Below are 18,461 nucleotides of genomic sequence, written 5' to 3'. Positions count from 1 at the left end.
AATAATGGGTCAGTAATAACGAAACCATTGTCCAAAAGTTAATTCTTGTCAGTCAGTTCATACATTGATGCTGTACCCTTTGCTAAATTTTGAGAACAGTTTTTTGACTATTGCGTAGAAGATGTGGATAAGTTGATGTAGTGTTACTCTAGAATTGACCGAATTTGTGTGAAAGATTTTGATTTCCGTAGTTTCTTTTGCTTCTGAAATATAATGTTTATGTTGATAACTCTGCATTGCCAAATTTATTTTTGACAAGTTTATAGAAATACCTGCGATTCAACTGATGCATGTAAATACTTTACCGTGGAACAAATTTGAGGGAAAGTTATTGATTAGTTTAAGTAATTGTGAATCATTTGATGTTTAGTTATTGTACTCTAGGCTATATTTGTACTAGAGTTTTTGTGGTGTAATTTGTTAATTGACAAAAATATATAAGTTTTCTACCTATTAGGCCAAAAGTAAAATATTATATGTTTGATGTTACCTGACAGACTCTTCAAAAAGGCCCTGACTGGGATTTTTACAGGTGCCAAATTTTTTTTATTTTATTTCATTTCATTACTAGGGTTTTTTCGATGATCGTTTTAGACATCAGTGTGTTTCCAGGTGACGAGCACTTTGTTGAGATATAAAATTTCCTCTCTCGCTGTTGGGCAAAGCTGGGCTTACAGCGCTTACAATGGGTGTATGGTATCCGATACCCATAGATCAAGATACCAGTGAAGGGTTTTCACCAGTATCCATTTGGATACCTGCAAAATAGTGTTGCCATACTTTTTGGAAGAGATATACTTTTCTGAACTGATGAACAGTGTCCTTGTGTCTCCATAAGGAGTCGAGATTTCAAATTAATTGCTCATTTTGTGAGATAAGAAATTTTGTAAATGTAGAATTCTCTGTGATCCAATCCTTTTTGCCACACTACCTTAAAAACACACCTAATCTGGTTATAAAGGGCGCAACATATTTACAAACACTGACATGATTGGCAAAACGTGGACATAGGTTATATTATACACTGTACCTCTCAGGGCAAGTCACTTAGACTGAGGGTTCTAAGTGTAGCCTACCTATACTATAGGTAGTATATGGTGCTGTAACAAGTTCAGAATTGTACATTTTGTTTTAAACCATTATCAAAGAATCTCCAACATAGCTCCTTTTGTGTTGGTATCCACCATTGTGTAACTCTAATTTCACATGTGTCAGAAGCCCCCACATGAGCCTCTTTTATTGGCATGGAAAAATATTTTTCAGGAGATCCCAAAATTTTAAAAAAGGTTAGTCAGGTGTGGGAATACCTTTTCTCCCCGTCAAAACTCTATGCTAGGGGGCATGTAGCTGGGAATATATTACTATGATGCAAATCCCAAACAGTGATCCACATCACCAAAGCTAGATGCCAGGAAAATTTTGGTGGATAGAAAATGTATCTGTTTACTGATACATTGTTGTCAAGTTGATGTTGTAAATGGATGCAGGGTAGTTCCATACAGAGACAAAGCTGATATGTTTCATCCTTAAATCTTCATGTAACACAACATGATTTGGCTGTCGTCTTCCTCATGTATAAATGTTTTAGACAGTGTGAATTAGGTCATAGCTGGTGATCTGAGCTGCGGATCACTTGGGTGCATACACGCTTCTTACTTTAGACAAGCATGTACATTGAATGATGTTTGGGAGACAGAATAAATATTTGATCCTTCGCGAAGCTTGTCAAAATAAAATTTGGAAATTTAGAAAAATGGAAACTACCTACCTACCCTTTTTTGTTATAAACAGCTTGTAACATCAAACCAACAATATTTTAATTTTGGCCTTATTAGCCAAATTTGTAGGATAGTTTTTGGTAAGTTAATATTGATTTTAAATTGGTTAATATATTGGCGCATACTTATTTGTGCCTCAGTTGATCAGTATTTACCCTTCTGTAGACTAGATTTGTTTCTGGCTTGATAGGTTCTGCAGCCCTGTTATTTTACCAGATTTCTTCATTGTTAGAGGTTAATTTTACCTGTTTTGTTTGTTGTTAGGGGCGAAGGGAGATGCCCCCATGACCTGTCACAAGGCTGTGATATTACTGGACAAGAAGCTCATTTCATCTGTAGGTCATCAGCTGACGGGCGTATCGGGTGGGTTAGACGGAGAAAGAGGCGTGGCTTACTGGCCTGATTGGCATGTGGACAAATGTACCTACAGCTTTAACCTGTTTGAAGTTCCTCATGATGAGGTGAGACATCACACATTATGCTAAGCAGAGGTTGACATTTTAGTGGCGAGCTATAGTAGATGTTTAATCATGCCTTTGCCATTCTACATGCTTTACCATCACCTTAGGGGCCTCTGTGGCCAAGGTGGTTAGCGTGCCAGGGCCTCGATCTCACCAGTGTAGTTGTTGTGAGTTTAAATCCAGCTCATTCTGTCTCCCTGTATGGTTGTACATGGAAAAACCTATCAGCAACCTGTGGATGGTCATGGGTTTCCTCTGGGCTCTGCCTGCTTTCCTCTAAGGTTTCCTCCCACCATATTGGCGGCCACTGTCATAAAAATGAAATGTTCTTGAGTACGGCAAAAAAAAAAAAAACCCAAAACAACAATCAAATAAATAAATAAATGCATTGTTTAAATTGCAATCATGATGTTTTGACACTACCATAACAAAACCTTGACCTTGTCACGTTTCCTTTACACAACCTTCATGTTTCTTTTTCTGCCACCTCACATTTTAACACTGCCATCATCACATTTTAACGCTGCCATCCTATTGCTGTGACATTGCCATCAGCATATTTCTTTAACATCGTCATCATTGTGTGCTCTTTCTGCCGTCACTATGTTTTTAAGGGACATACCGCCGAAAGAAATTCAGAATTTTTGACTTGGTTCAGCTAAATACAAAAATGAATTGTATTTGAATCCTAATTAAACCTCCTAGGCCCATATTTCTGAAAAATGTCAACTAAGAGAGTAATAAGGAGAAATCTGTGCCAACATATTGCTTTGACACTGCCATTATATTGCTTTGACACTACCAGTATATTGCTTTGACACTACCAGTATATTGCATTGACAGTGAAAAAATATTTCTTGGACACTGCCACACATTGCTTTGACACTACCAATATATTGCTTTGACACTGCCACACATTGGTTTGACATTGCCACACATTGCTTTGACACTGCCAACATATTGCTTTGACACTGTATATTACATTGACAGTGAAACAATATTTCTTGGACACTGCCACACATTGCTTTGACACTGCCAGCATGTTGCTTTGACAGTGCCATTATATCGCTTTGACACTGCCAACATATTGCTTTGACACTGTATATTACATTGACAGTGAGAAAATATGTCTTGGACACTGCCACACATTGCTTTGACACTACCAATATATTGCTTTGACACTGCCACACATTGGTTTGACACTGCCACACATTGCTTTGACACTGCCAACATATTGCTTTGACACGCCAACATATTGCTTTGATACCGGTCACCAAAATTGTTAGACGCTGTCACTATATTTCTTTGACACTGACCATGCTGACATTATGTGGCCGTGATCACCACGATATGGCTGAGAAAATTGCCGATGTGGTGTTAAGCGATAATCATTCATTTATATTGCCTTGACATTACTATTATCACACTTTGACACTGGTACATGTATCACTGTGCCTTGACATTACTATTATCACACTTTGACACTGGTACATGTATCACTGTGCCTTGACATTACTATTATCACACTTTGAGACTGGTACATGTATCACTGTGCCTTGACATTACTATTATCACACTTTGACACTGGTACATGTATCACTGTGCCTTGACATTACTATTATCACACTTTGACACTGGTACATGTATCACTGTGCCTTGACATTACTATTATCACACTTTGACACTGGTACATGTATCACTGTGCCTTAACATTACTATTATCACACTTTGAGACTGGTACATGTATCACTGTGCCTTGACATTACTATTATCGCACTTTGACACTGGTACATGTATGACTGTGACTTGACACTGAACTAGTATTGCTCATGGACACTTATGCTTCTATTCAGGATTAGCTCCGATCAATGGATGCTTCCACATATTTCATTTACATGAACTTTTCTTGCCGTTGCCATGTTTCAGTCTGCTGCTGATCTTGTATTGAGTGATGGTTGTGTGGTGTTGTTGCCTTACCCAGCAGCTGGTGTTACCATGGAAACTATTGTCAACAGCCTTTTCACCAGGATGATGAAAATTGCTTGCAGAGTAAGTGAAATGTAACTTGCATATAAATGAGTCTAACATTAGAAGTGATGACAGGCGCTGGAGCTAAATATTTACCTGTAAGTATAAGATGGAGTTGTTTTCATTCTTAACATAAAATACTAGGTACATTATATTTAAAATAATTTATGAAACCATTTCAGTTGTTAATATTAATAGTAAAAGACTTGCTTGTTGTTAAAGTAGGCTTTCAAATTGTTGGCATTAATACCATGGCTTTTCAAGGAATCATTCAGGATTCATTAAAATGCTTTAAATACCTATTTTTACCAGGTTTTGTTAAGTTTTGCTTGTGCATTTACGGGTGTATAGACTGTGTAATTTCAGTTTTTATGTCACTCTGTAATATTTCAGTATCCAGACTCTATTTGTGTCATCACTTCTGTTGAAAATTCAACTGAGAAAAACCAAACAGCAGACATTTCTCATTCAGAAGTGAAGAAACAACTGGAAGAAAGAATCCAAACGCTGTGTAAAGACATGAGCGATGAGATAGCTAAAATATTCAAGTAAGATTTTGTGTCTTCCCCCGAGATGCTACATGTGTATTCTGCACATCCTAGTCACCTTAAGATGAAAGTTTACTATACTTTGCATATAACAAAAAACTTTTAGGGGTTGGAAATCTGCATGTTGAAACACATGTATAAAGATTTCTTAAATGGCCAAAAGGAATATTTATTGTGGCATATTCAGATTGGTATTTTAGAACACATTTGAGAATATTTCATTTATACTATTTCATGATACAGTATAGAGCTTTGAATGTACTGTGGAGCTCCATGTACAGTTCAGCCTGGAAGGTGAAATGCTTGATTTTCACTCATGTTTGTCTCAATTTGGCACTTGCATCAATAATATAAAGAATAATTTTAAAAAAAGAGAACAATAGAAACAAAAGTAAAACAGTAAACAAAAGAGAAAGAAAAATGTCATAAAATTAACAAGTTTCTGTATCTGTGAAAAAAAAATGTAGGAAGCTTGTAAAACTGTGAATGAGCCTTATTATTATTTACAGAATTTGGATCTGGTTGTAACCTCCATATTTTGCTTGATTTCCTCCGTTCTTCAGCTTGATTCTCATCATATGAAATATTCCTGACTTTTGCAGTGATTAAAACCAATCGTTAAAATAAGATATTCATTTAAAGCACTTAATAGATATTATGTGTTTCATCCTTACGTTTTATTTGATAGGTGGAAGTGGATTATAAACAGTTTTATCTTCCCCACCCAGATCTACTTCAGTCAGTGGGTCAAGCAGTATGAAACACTGGACAACCTGCACTTCTTACAGCATCCTACTGTAAGATTCAACTTTAATATACTCCAGATGTAATCTTTTTGAATTTTCTGAAAGCATTTCTCCAGATCTAAAACTGTCATGTTTTAAAAGAAGTGTTTATAAATGATATAAATAATATCTGAATAATAACCAACAAGATGTACAGTACCTCTTGTGCAAGTTTTGCTTCGTAGAAAATCTTTTCCACTTTGGCTTGTCGTTTCGTCATGCATGAAGTCACTGCATCACCCCTTGTTGATGTAAGATCACCGAAAGCGGTGGTTTGCCCTGGGCACCAGTTTTCTTCACCCATAACCCTGATTGTTATCATAGAAGTGAAAAGTTCTTGAGTGCTTCACCTAGACCACAAGTCTAATAAGTAAGTAAATAACCTGAGCCAGGTCCAGTTCATGATACATGAGGCTTCTTTTCATGGCCGAAGATGGAAGAGCCAGGATCAAACCTCAAGTCAGGTCATACCAAAGACTTTAAAAATGTGCCTTGCTTGGTGCTCAGCACAAGGGGGCTAGAACAAGGAAACAGGACTGGTTGGCCCCGGTGTCAGTATAACGTGACTGGGTGGAGTGTCATGTCTAGTGTCTTCGATATGATACTTTAGTTTGCCAGCACTTTGGCAGCATGGCTTCACCGTGCCACAAGGAGACACAGTATATGTACATGCATCTAATGACTCTTCGTTGTCATTTGACTGAAAATTTGTTAAGTACAACGTAAAACCACAAGCATTCATTTATTTATTCATTCTTTTCTTGGCACACGTATACAAATACCTCTTTTCCTTCCAGAAAGTTGGACAAAATATCTCCTTATTTCATACCTCAGCCTCCAGCAACTTACACAAATAATACCTCTTGAGTATGGTGCGTCAAACATCAATCAAATAATACCAGCCCTTTTCTTTTCATATTTCAGAACTCTGGACAGTCATCTCTGAAGATAATACGAAAGTCAAGTTCATCTATTGGACAAGTACTACAAGAAGCCGTGACCAGAATTGAAGCCGCACAGCCATACTACAAGACCATTTCCAAAGAACTGAGTGCTATATTGACAGCAGTTAAGGACTGCCATGTGCAGTCGCTGAAGTCTGCTTACAGCCTGATCCCTGAGAATGTCTGCAACAATCTGCACCCCCAGAATGCCCTTCCCCATGTGGAGAAGGGCTTACAGATACTACATCTCAGGGTGAGCCGTAGTTTCACATCAGATACATGTCTTTAGAATAGAAAGTCATGGACAGCTGCCTTTTAAAGTAGATGAAAATCCATAATACTTTATAATGTATTCATGATGCTCAGGGCCAATCATCAGCACGCTCTTTGGTCACCTGAAGAAACCACTGGAGGTGCCGAAAAAAAAAAACAAATTTTACCAGCAGGGCAGTGGGCGAAAGAGACATTGCATAAGAAATTATTATAAAAATTGAAAATGAATTAATTTACCTCAGAAATATGTTCAGGAAAAGTAATTAGAAAATGCAATATTATGTTTCCATACATTTCCCGTATTTAGGCCTTTGATGCAACTCCTGCTTAAGTATTATACCAATTTCCCTGAAAATTTGTGAAATCATTTATGTCATTTAAACTTATACATGCTTAATAGTAATGACAGTCTGATTCTTATTTTTATTCCTATAAATGTTGGGATAGCTTCTGCGTGCAGTTTGTACATGTTCCTACATATAACTGTGTGTGCAAATTAAATATACTTGTGAGCATTGAACTAATTGTTAAGGTCATCAAAATGTGTCTGTGCCTTTAATCCTGTTTTAGGGAATACTTATGTTCTTTGGATCAAAAGAAAATAGCCTGGTGGCAGGAGATGTTGGTTATCTCCTCAAGGGAGTTAACCAGCTTCTCAACTCCACTTCTGCCACCTCATCATTGCCTTGTCTTGAGCCAGACATGCCTTGTTGGAGTCAACAGGACCTTACAGGCACATTGGGGGCCAAAGGAATTTCAGAGAAAGAGGTATTACTTATAGCAATATTATGGGTAATGACATCCGTTCTGTTTTGCAACCCTGACCATCGTTAATTGGGATATTCCCTAAATGACCAAATACGTCTCCAGCAGAAGTGCATTTTTACAGGCAAATAAATGTCACACAGTATTATTTTTGGTGCTGAAACTTACAAGTTTCCAGTAGAATATCATCCTATTTTCCAAGCAAACTCAATAGAACTCTCAGAATCAGGAAAAATGTCATGGACAAAATTTGTGGTCATTTCGGGTGTTCGAGCAATGTAAAATCTGGCTTCTAATCATGAATTTTCTATAAAACACTGACATTGACACATGAACATCAGCATGATTTACAACATGCAGAACGTGCTCTTAAGCGTCATTTTTCCTTACATCTATACATAAATTTTACACCTGTTTAGTCCGGATTATTGGCATACCAAAATATCACTTTACCCAAAGACTTCCATCTGTGCAAAAAGACGTAAATTGCTGGTTACTTAGTATATGGGACTTTCCTGTGTTAGTAATCAGTTTGTACTCGTGATAGTATATCAGCATATTTTCTAATATGCGAAAATGAGATGTTTTTTCATGATAATCTATATTTTAGGCAGGAGACCTGTTGTCCATATTGGAAAACAATGGCTGCCTGTTGCCTGTCTGTGTTAAGGGTCAGGAGGAGGGGGCCCATGATCCCAAAGTCTATGTCTGCATGGATGCTCTGCCAGATCAGCCTCCAAAACAGCTGGTATACTGGATTGCAATATTGTAGTATTATATCCTGTTATTATGTATGACTGAATCGGTGGTCTAAAATTAGGGAGACCATACCAAAGATTTAAAAATGGTACTTGTTGCTGCCTCGCTGGGTGCTCAGCACTGAGAGGTTAACAGGACTGGTTGGCCCAATGTCAGTGTATAATGTGACTGGGTGAGGCGTAACTGTTGTATCTGGTGTCTTCAGCAATATACTTCAATGGCGGTAGTTGGTTAGTGCGCTAGCACAGTGTAATGAAGCCTCTCACCAATGCGGTCGCTATGAGTTCTAGTCCAGCTCATGCTGGCTTCCTCTCCGGCCGTACGTGGGAAATTGTAATGGCAACCTGCAGATGGTCGTGGGTTTCCCCCAGGCCCTGCCTGGTTTCCTCCAACCATAATGCTGGCCGCCATGGTATAAGTGAAATATTCTTGAGTACGGCGTAAAACATCAATCAAATAAATAAATAAATCAATGGCAGTAGTACTTTGGACTCACCCTGCCATAGGAAAACACAGTGTGTGTACACACACCTAATGATTCCTCGTCGTCATATGACTGAAAAATTGTTAAGTACAACGTTAAACCCCAAGCATTCATTCATTCTAATTATATATGGCCTCCTTGGGTTAGTGGCTAGTGGGCTGGTACTCAGCGGCTTTCCACCAATACAGTTGCCGTGAGTTCAAGTCTACTTATGCTGGCTATTTCTTTGGCTGCATGTGGGAAAGTCTGACAGCAAGCTGCAGATGGTTGTCGATTTCTCTCAAGCTCTTCCAAAATCATATGAGTAAAATAACTTGAATATAGCATAAAATTCTAATCAAATAAATAAATAAATCTTATTACAGGTATGGTGAGTTGGTCATGGCTGAGTTGTTAGGGTGTATGCCTTTCAGTCACTGGTTCACTTAAGCTGTGGGTTGAATCCCAGTCTTGGGCAGGGAAGTTTTAAGATTCACTAGCTTTCATTGTTATCGGGACCTTGGGGGGCCTCCGTGGCTCAGTCGGTTAGCGCGCTAGCGTAATGACCCAGGAGCCTCTCACCAATGCGGTCGCTGTGAGTTCAAGTCCAGCTCATGTTGGTGTCCTCTCCGGCCGTAAGTGGGAAGGTCTGCCAGCAACCTGCGGATGGTCATGGGTTTCCCCCGGGCTCTGCCCGGTTTCCACCCACCATAATACTGGCCGCCGTCGTATAAGTGAAATATTCTTGAGTACGGTGTAAAACACCAATCAAATAAATAAATAAATAAATATCGGGACCTTGGTGCCATATGTGGTCAACAGTGTGTGATCTTGGATGACATTGACTGGAGACCATTTACTCTTCATCAAGATGACATACACACATGCCACAGGTGGGAAAGTTAACCAGTCCTATAACCAGCCAAAGTCTGGTGGTTTACTCCAAGACTTCTTTTATTGACTTAGGCGAATAACTGTGTCAGTCCGTGTTAGAAGCGATTAACTTTAAGAAAACCTTCACCAGGTTTATCAGTTGGTGTAGCAGTCTCAATTTACAAAGTTCTCAAAATTGGAATCTTGGTACTATGCTGGTCTTTACGCATTGAAGGATTGTGTACGTTGATCTTCATCAGGCTAGACTCTGGCCAACACCCATCCCTGAGAGCGAGATACAGGTGGAGAGGATGTATACTTTCACACCTGAGATACCTGCCTCTTTACTGACATCATACTTCAGGTGAGTTATGATGTTCATTTCATACCTGGTATGAAATTCCTTCCAAATTCATTCTATGAAGATTTTGTAATAATGATTGTTATAGAATTATGAAATATGTAATTACTAGAATGTGATGAAAATGTAGGCGGATGTGATTTTTGTTGTGTATGATATTTACAGACATTGCAACAAGATTGCTGAGTTTTGTGTGCTGTGGAAACGTGGATTGTTTGTAAACCAGGGGCCAGTTGATGTTTTCATCCAGCAAGACTGGAATGATAACGGTGAGATAATGAGTCTCATTAATTAAATACCTGCATACATTCATGGAAATTTTCAGGTTTTTGCCTGCTTTCAGGATTTATTTTTATAATTTGATGCTGTGTCAGATTTTTGTCCCAAGTTAAAACAATGAAGTACAATGTATTATTGAGAGGTCAGTAATTTCAGAACTTTCTTGCAACCCTTACTTACACCACTGACTGAAAATTATTTAGACATATTTGGCTGCTAATTATGAATAATGTGATACGAAACTTGACTTTTTGACATTTTAGTTTGTTTTGTACCCTTAATTGTTACTCCTGGGTCGGGTCACACTAAGACCTTAAAAGCGGAAGTTGTAACTTCCTCGCTTGGCGTTCAGCATGAAGGGGATAGTGCAATGACTGGTTGACCTGTATCAGTATAATGGCTCGGGCGGGGCGGCTTTCTTGCCTTCGGTAAGTCGTCTCAGTGAAGCAGCACGAAATAAAAGAGCGGTGGAAATCCGTCCTGCAACAAGGAAGCACATGACATGCACTCTAAGGATTCCTTCATCGTCATATGACTGAAAAATTGTTAAATACCACGTTAAACCCCAAGTACTCACTCACTCACTCACTCACTTCATTGCTACTGATTGATTGTTTAGTTATTTTTGAGTGTCTATATACATACATATGTATCCATGTAAGGGATATTTCAAACAAAACAGTGTTGATTTATAGTTTTTTAACAATAAATGCTCTTAACATCTGTCACTTTGTCAGATTTGATATGTTTTATTTATTCTTAATTAACTTTTTAGGAATGCCTGTGATAGCTGTGTGCTGTAGGACATATAAACCTACTGGAGATTTGAGCCCTCATAATTACACCAATCATTGTCTGTGGACAACTCTGAACACATTCACCAGAATTCTTGACTTTGTCATCAGTAAATATGGTGTCTTTGCCAAGGTATTGTTGCCATTGTACCTGTTCAAATTTGTTTTGTTGCTGAAATTATGTTTTCTTTCTTTGAGTAAAATGTTCAATTTACATATATATTGGCATCTTAAAAGTACAACTTCAGTGACTGAACTTCTCTTGGCACTCCAGCAGTTGCTAATATTTTTGTTCTACTGAAACAGACCATGTTGTGGAAACTTTCAGGTTAACCATATGTGGGTTAATTTAATTCATAATAATGTTTAAATATGTTATATGCTTAACATTTTGTGCTGTGTATGGCACCAGGTGATGTATACAAGAGCACAGTTTTTGCTAGGGCTTTCAAAGTTAGTGTTAAACACGACAGAATCAACCAAACTGATCATATAAGCATGGATTTTATGATGACTAATTTTGATAAAAGTTCACAAGACTTTTCACAAACCATATAAAGGTAAATTTACTGCAACTGCTCAAAAGGTTAAATGACGCAAATGACCTGAGTATATATATTTGTACATGTGGGAATTTTTGGGTTAGGTAACGGTGCCCTGCCCCACCTGTGTGCCCAGTAAGGAGCTCCATCTACAACTACAGGCAGATAGCTGTCATCAGTTTAGCATTGTGACCTTCACCTCTGGGATACATTGTAAACGTGAAGGACCCACAAGCCAGCCATTCAATAGTGTTGACCTGCTGGGACCAAGTATGTATTAGAATGTATTATTTCATATCAAATTCTCCTTCTTCAGCTCTTCAGCATATATGCAAGGGATATATGTATATCATTCTGTAATATCCTTCTGTCTTTAACGTACCTGACGCCTTTAATAATGTGCTGGGAAAACACCATTTAATGTCGGTAAAATTGTATCAGAATCTGTCGGATGTTTGACGGGTTTCCATTAAAGGTCCTTAAAATCTGTATGTACAAGTCATAATTTATAAAAAATTTTTTTGTCCTTTTTCAGTGAAGCCGACTCATTCCTTGGTCCCGAGACATGCAGACTGGTACCTGGAATTGACCAAGTCTAACTATGTTCACAGCTATAAGTGTTACCAGTGCAACAGAGTTAGCAGGTTAGCTCAGCAGTTATGGGGCATCTGTTGGCTTCTAACAGTAAATCTTAGTCCACTTCATCAGAATTAGTGTATCATAGTAAAGCGCCATAGTAAAACACCAGTCAAATAATAAAGAAATTATTAATAAATCTTTATGTCGGATTTTGATGACTGGCCTTTGTAAGGTGAAATTTAAAAGCACTATGGTTAGGGTGGAACACTTTTTGCAACTTGGCCAATGAGGGTGTGTGTTAACGTCTTAGAGGTGTTGAAGATTTTTCATTAACCAAAATGTTTTGAAAACCTGCATAATCACACCAAAATGATGTAATGGGATTTACGTTTATTTGTGGAGTAATTGAAATAAATTATTTCATGAGGACTTACATAGTAGTGCTTATTGAAATAACTTTAATGTTGAAACAAGTATAATTTCAGTAGGGGTAATTTATTTCAATAATAAGAGTTGCCACAGGACATATATGTCAACAGTACTCCGTTGATCTTATTTTTCTTTTTCAAAGTTTTTCTCATCTACCCATTTTGGTTAATCAGAAGTATTTGAAAACCTACACAATGAAACCAGAACAATGTTGTGAACAATTTTGCAAATACACAATGACATTCTAGGTTATTCAGGGAGGAAACTGCGGATCCCTGGGTACACCACCACCCATCATAAGGTGCCCAATAAATCTCTAGAGAAGCTCTGTAGTGAAAACGGGACTCTACTTTTTGAACTTGGCTTCAATGTGATCAATGGTTTAGCCAACTGTGCCAATAAAGGGTGTTATAACTATAGGAGATAAGACTTACTGGTTTTTATGCATCGCTGAATATAGGCAAAAGACTTTAACATTTACTGTCAGTAATAATATCAGCAGAACATCAGCTCAAGACCAGATATCAGCCATCAGCTATTCAAACATCAGTATTTGGCTACCGCTGCATTTGTAACATTTTCCTTTGATGATTGGTGTTATTTAAGCGATACATCGGGGTGGGTGGGTTGTGATCAGCTTCTCTTTGAATTGTTATTCACCACTTCTGACTGCTCTTGTTAACTATACTGCTGTTTAATGTGTACTTAAAGATCACATGCTTTACCCTAATTCTTCAACCTTTTTGCATATGAAAGAACAACTTTCATTGCAATTAATGCACGTTTTCAATTTTAATTGTTTAAACAAATCTACATTAGTTGAATTGGCCAAATTCGCAAATTAAGTATAATTTTATAATTCCTTCAGAATGTGCTTGAATAAACATGTTGCAAACATGTGGAAAGGTTGAAGAATTACAGCAATGTAAAATGCATGTATGAGACGTGAAAGCATGAAGTGTAATTTTAGTTTATTCATCTGCCTGCAGAGACAGATCTGGCCAGAAGAAATTGTTGTGTCCAAATTGCGGAACATGTTCCAGATGCGTGGATTTCTTAGCTGTGAGTTCAAAGCCGATATATATATATATATATATATATATTTCATTTTTCATTTTTTTTGTATTTGTACACTCTTATTAAGATACAGTGTGTTTGTGCCTTGCAGTAGGAGGTACTTTGTTTTGCAGATGTAGAGGTTTATTGGGAATATATACCAACTGATATTGATCATCAAATATAACCTTTTCTAAATGTGTAAGACTGAACTTAATGTTATCCATCCCTTTAATACACCTGTCAGTTAAACTGGGTGTTTTATCCTTATAGTCCTACTGTATGTTACAGGAAGTGGAGAAGGCCTTGATGCCAGGGTTCAGTACTGCTCGGGGAAATAAAGGCAGTATTCTGTCCACAAATCTGACTGATTCCTTACTGCCTGTGAACCACAGCATGCAGCCAGGACTGTTCAATGAGATGTCCATCATGTTGATCAGAGGGAACACTCTTACCATACTGCTCAAATTGTGAATCAATCTTTATACAGCTCAAACTGACTCATTTTACTGCTCAGACTTTGAGTGTCTTACTATACTACTCAGGGGGCCTCCGTGGCTCAGTTGGTTAGTGCGCTAGTGCAACGTAATGACCCGGGAACCTCTCACCAATGCAGTTGCTGTGAGTTCAAGTCCATGCTGGCTTCCTCTCCGGCCGTACGTGGGATGGATGGTCGTGAGTTTCCCCCGGGCTCTGCTTGGTTTCCTTTCACCATAATGCTGGCTGCCATCGCATAAGTGAAATATTCTTGAGTACAGCGTAAAACACCAATCAAATAAAATGAATAAATAAATATACTGCTCAGATTGAGTCACTCGTACTACTCCAATTGCAAGCGACTCACATACATATGAAACCTAAATTACTACACTGCTCAAAGTACGACTCACTATGCTGCTTAAGCTATGGGTCTCTCACTGTGCTGCTCAAACTGATTAAATTGTATGGTTCAAATTTGGGTCTCTCTTCTTACTACTCCTCTGTAGATAAACTTATTGTTAACTTTCATTAATATAATGTGAAAATATACTCAGGCAATATGAAGTATGTTCTGAGTGGCATCAGGTGCTCCATTTATGACGGCAGAAAAATGTATGTGACACCATTGTACATTAATAACACTGTTGTTGGGGTGCATATGTAATGAAAGCACACCAAAGGATTTATACTGTACTTGACCTAAAATTTTGCTACAAAAAATGCATTTTTACAGGCAAATAGTGGTCAGAAAGTATTACATTTACTGCTGATTTTTTCCACCTAGATATGGTCCTACCTTCCAAGCAAATCGCAAAATGTCTATAAGATCGATAGAACTCAGAAGAAAATCAGAAGATAGAATCAGAGAAAATTTGTAACATAGTCATGGGCAAAATATGATAGGGGGAATAAATAATTCTGAAATAAAAACTACAAACCTAAACTAGAAACATATTTTTTTATATTTCCTGGTCTAATCCATACATTTTAATGTTGTGCAGTTTTACTTCAGACTATAATCTGAAGCACATGCAAAATTTTATGTTCTCTCCCTGTCTGAAACATGCTGGCTTCCTCTTCGGCTGTAAGTGGGAAAGTCTGCCAGCAGCCTGCGGATGGTCGTGGGTTTTCCCCCGCGCTGTGCCCGGTTTCCACCCACCATAATGCTGGCCGCCGTCGTATAAGTGAAATATTCTTGAGCACGGCGTTAAACACCAATAAATGAATAAATATAAATAAATACCCTATCTGAAAGGGTTTGTCTTAAACTGTTGTTATTACTTTTATTTTCATCCCAGTAAAGTGTTTTTTTTTATCATGGAAATGGTTATGGAATTCTTTCTTTCTTATCAAATATTGGTTAACCATAATCATTAAGGTTAATTCTACTTGCTTTCAGGCTTAAATCAGATGTGACTCTAAAGTATGAGATAGCCACCGGCTCTTTTACCATGGTGACAGGGTCTGGCACTGACCAGTCAGAACAAGATGTCAGTTGGCAGGGCAGTGAAGGAGACCGTGTGGCTATTATGGTCATTGAGGGAAAGGTAAGAAATTCACTTTTATCACAATATGAACTACTATACATGTTTATGTTGGCATCCGAGAGGTAAAGTGGTTTGGGTTGTTCGTTATTATATTCTTTGCGCAAAAAATACCTTGCTTTTAAAACCTCACTTCTTACCTGTTTTCACTTGTGTTTTCATTGGTTGATGGAGAATATTTTTCATATATACAACTGTGGTCAGTGCCATTGTTTGAGGAAAGATGAGCACCACTTCACTAAAAACCAGCCTCATAATGAAATATCTAACATGTGGCAGACAGGGCTCAGTTGTTTGTAAGTGTATTAGCTAATACTGGTATTCAGTCATATTAATATTTTACCCAAATTCTGCAGCCAATGCAGTTGTCCAAAATCAAAATATAAGAGCAGCAGATTTACCTCCTATTTAATATTCTTTTATGCAATTATTTTTGGGCAAAGTGCAAATTGAAGACTTAGCATAAAGTTAAATTTGGTTTTAAGTCTTAAAACAGTTTTGAACAACTGGGCCCTTGTATTCAGCCACAGCAAGAGCTGGCTCATTGTGTATATTATATTAGTGGAAGGTAAGATGTCTCCAGAGGACTTTATTTAAGACTGCCTAAACTATCCTACAAGTGATGTTGACTGCTTACTGCCCCCAAGGCCCTTCTAAGTCACATCTGCATAGCTGTCACAGCGTTGCATGAATCTCATTGTAATATACTAGTGTCCTACGATTCCTTTATATGTTGTTGTAGACATTGGACCATGCCAGTTTAAATTTGTGTTTTATGGGCAGAAAGAATTTATTGTTGATGTCAGAGGTGGATGTCAAAATAAAACTGAAAACATGGAAAGTGTCAGAAATGTGGATTATACCAACTGTTGTTACTGTTAAAGACATATTTACTTGATTATAAAGTGTTGAAAAACAAAAAAATTAAAAGAAGCATTAAGATTGGACACAATAAAAAGGTGGATTTTCAATTTCATTTTATTCAGTGTATGGATTTTGTAATGTTGACTTGCCGGTAAATCACAAAAATAAAATTGATGTCATACATGAGTAGTGTAACTCTGAAGTTTTTGGGAATTACTACACTACTCGTGTATTACGTTAAACTAATTGGGAGTTACTACACTACTCGTGTATTACGTTAAACTAATTGGGAGTTACTACACTACTCGTGTATTACGTTAAACTAATTGGGAGTTACTACACTACTCGTGTATTACGTTAAACTAATCAGTGGATCACAAAATTGATGTATCCTAACGCCTGAAGCTAATTATGACTGCTTTGTAAAAGGGGCTCAGGCTCCTTAAAAAAAGTGAATTCAAGGCAAAGTATTTCCTGTGTACAAGCATCCTGACCAGTCTATCATGATCCACCATATTTCAAAAACCACATTATTAATTCTGGATAGCCCAGCAGTTTTGTGTGCAGAAGTTTTTGTCGTATGATTCATTCACGTAAATAGGATATTTTGTTTGTGTGATAAAATGAAAGGAAGGTTAGAAATGTTAAAGATTACATGAAAAGGCCTGGTTTTTATTTGTTTAGGATGTGGAATAACATATATAAAAGTGCAAAAATGCTCTCAGCTTTCTTCATGGGGTGTAAAAAGTAGTCATATGAGAAATTAAGAAGCCTGTTGAGGGGACGTCAGTGGTGATAGCTGTTAGTACAACTAGTCATAGAATGATAGTTTTATAGTACCCATTCATGGATCCTTTAATTTAAACAGGGAATTATTTCATTACTTAAAGAGGGAATTACTTCATGATTTACATAATAGGCATGATTGGTTTTCATTTCAGACGTTTGCTGAGCTAGAGATTAAGTGCTACTTGAACGGATTTATGATCTGGAGCAGAAGTGTAGAGAAGCAGTGCATTATGCCACAGTTTGCCAGCAGCAAGTTCTCCTTGGGATTTGTCCTTCAAACACCTGGCATCAAGGTCACTCTGCTATTTTGTAATCTCTCAATTGTCTGAACATTTTTCCAAAACTGTTAAGCATCTTCACTCAAAATGCCACTTACAAAACAAGCTCTGAACAAAGAGTGTTTAAGGGCTAACTGCAGTGATTTTAGAGACTCAAGGTCGTCCTGTGAGAATCAAGGTCACAGTCAGTGTTATTACATCAGACCTAAATGTGTGGTCATGTGCGATGTGATGAAGATGAATGCAAACAGTTCACCATTTGTCTACTATAAAGATGTTAAAGACTTTAGGAATGCTGGTAAACTGCAAAATGTACAAATTTTTAGTTTTCATGAGTAGGACTCAAAAATGTTCAAAGAACACATGTGCATATGTTCATATGCTTTGGCTGGCTTCACCAAACTATGAATGAAGGCCAGATAAAATCACAATTTTCCCAACATTAAAATAGTTTTGTACTTTTTCCTGCAAGGTTATCAGTGGTGAATATTTTGTTTCATGTCAGGACTATTGGCAAACAGAAACGGAACTTGACAGACTCAACGAGAGGATGTGTTTAGAGTTTAGCCAGTCAGAAGACACAATTGTGTCAGCACGAGTGACAGGAAACAATGGCAAGTCTGTGACCTTGATAACAGGTAAGTTGAAGACTGAATAGTATTGATTTATTGTGGTTGCCCACACAAATTGCTGGTACTTAAATCTAACCACGATGCTAGCTTTCAACACACTGTGAATTTATAGACAGCATAAAAATGACATCAAAGTAACTATTCCCTGACCAAACCA

At 37.6% G+C, this 18,461-nt stretch overlaps 1 protein-coding gene across 1 annotated transcript in view; it reads left to right on the top strand.

Annotated features, from left to right (window-relative positions):
* LOC135473183 (uncharacterized) overlaps positions 1-18,461 on the top strand; it is a 41,451-nt gene that overhangs the window by 16,361 nt on the left and 6,629 nt on the right. Inside the window, exons 9-24 of the mRNA XM_064753026.1 lie at positions 2,043-2,239; positions 4,166-4,288; positions 4,661-4,815; positions 5,504-5,612; positions 6,525-6,797; positions 7,388-7,585; positions 8,193-8,330; positions 9,938-10,041; positions 10,204-10,307; positions 11,093-11,244; positions 11,758-11,923; positions 12,189-12,289; positions 14,009-14,187; positions 15,597-15,744; positions 17,547-17,687; positions 18,178-18,310. Coding sequence (XP_064609096.1) covers positions 2,043-2,239; positions 4,166-4,288; positions 4,661-4,815; positions 5,504-5,612; positions 6,525-6,797; positions 7,388-7,585; positions 8,193-8,330; positions 9,938-10,041; positions 10,204-10,307; positions 11,093-11,244; positions 11,758-11,923; positions 12,189-12,289; positions 14,009-14,187; positions 15,597-15,744; positions 17,547-17,687; positions 18,178-18,310 — 2,421 coding nt within the window. The remainder of the gene's footprint in view (positions 1-2,042; positions 2,240-4,165; positions 4,289-4,660; positions 4,816-5,503; positions 5,613-6,524; positions 6,798-7,387; positions 7,586-8,192; positions 8,331-9,937; positions 10,042-10,203; positions 10,308-11,092; positions 11,245-11,757; positions 11,924-12,188; positions 12,290-14,008; positions 14,188-15,596; positions 15,745-17,546; positions 17,688-18,177; positions 18,311-18,461) is intronic.

Source organism: Liolophura sinensis, chromosome 8, assembly GCF_032854445.1.
Source record: "Liolophura sinensis isolate JHLJ2023 chromosome 8, CUHK_Ljap_v2, whole genome shotgun sequence".
Classification (NCBI taxonomy): Eukaryota; Metazoa; Mollusca; class Polyplacophora; order Chitonida; family Chitonidae; genus Liolophura; species Liolophura sinensis.
Note: the sequence above shows the minus strand (reverse complement) of the source record. Positions and strands in the feature narration are given on the sequence as shown.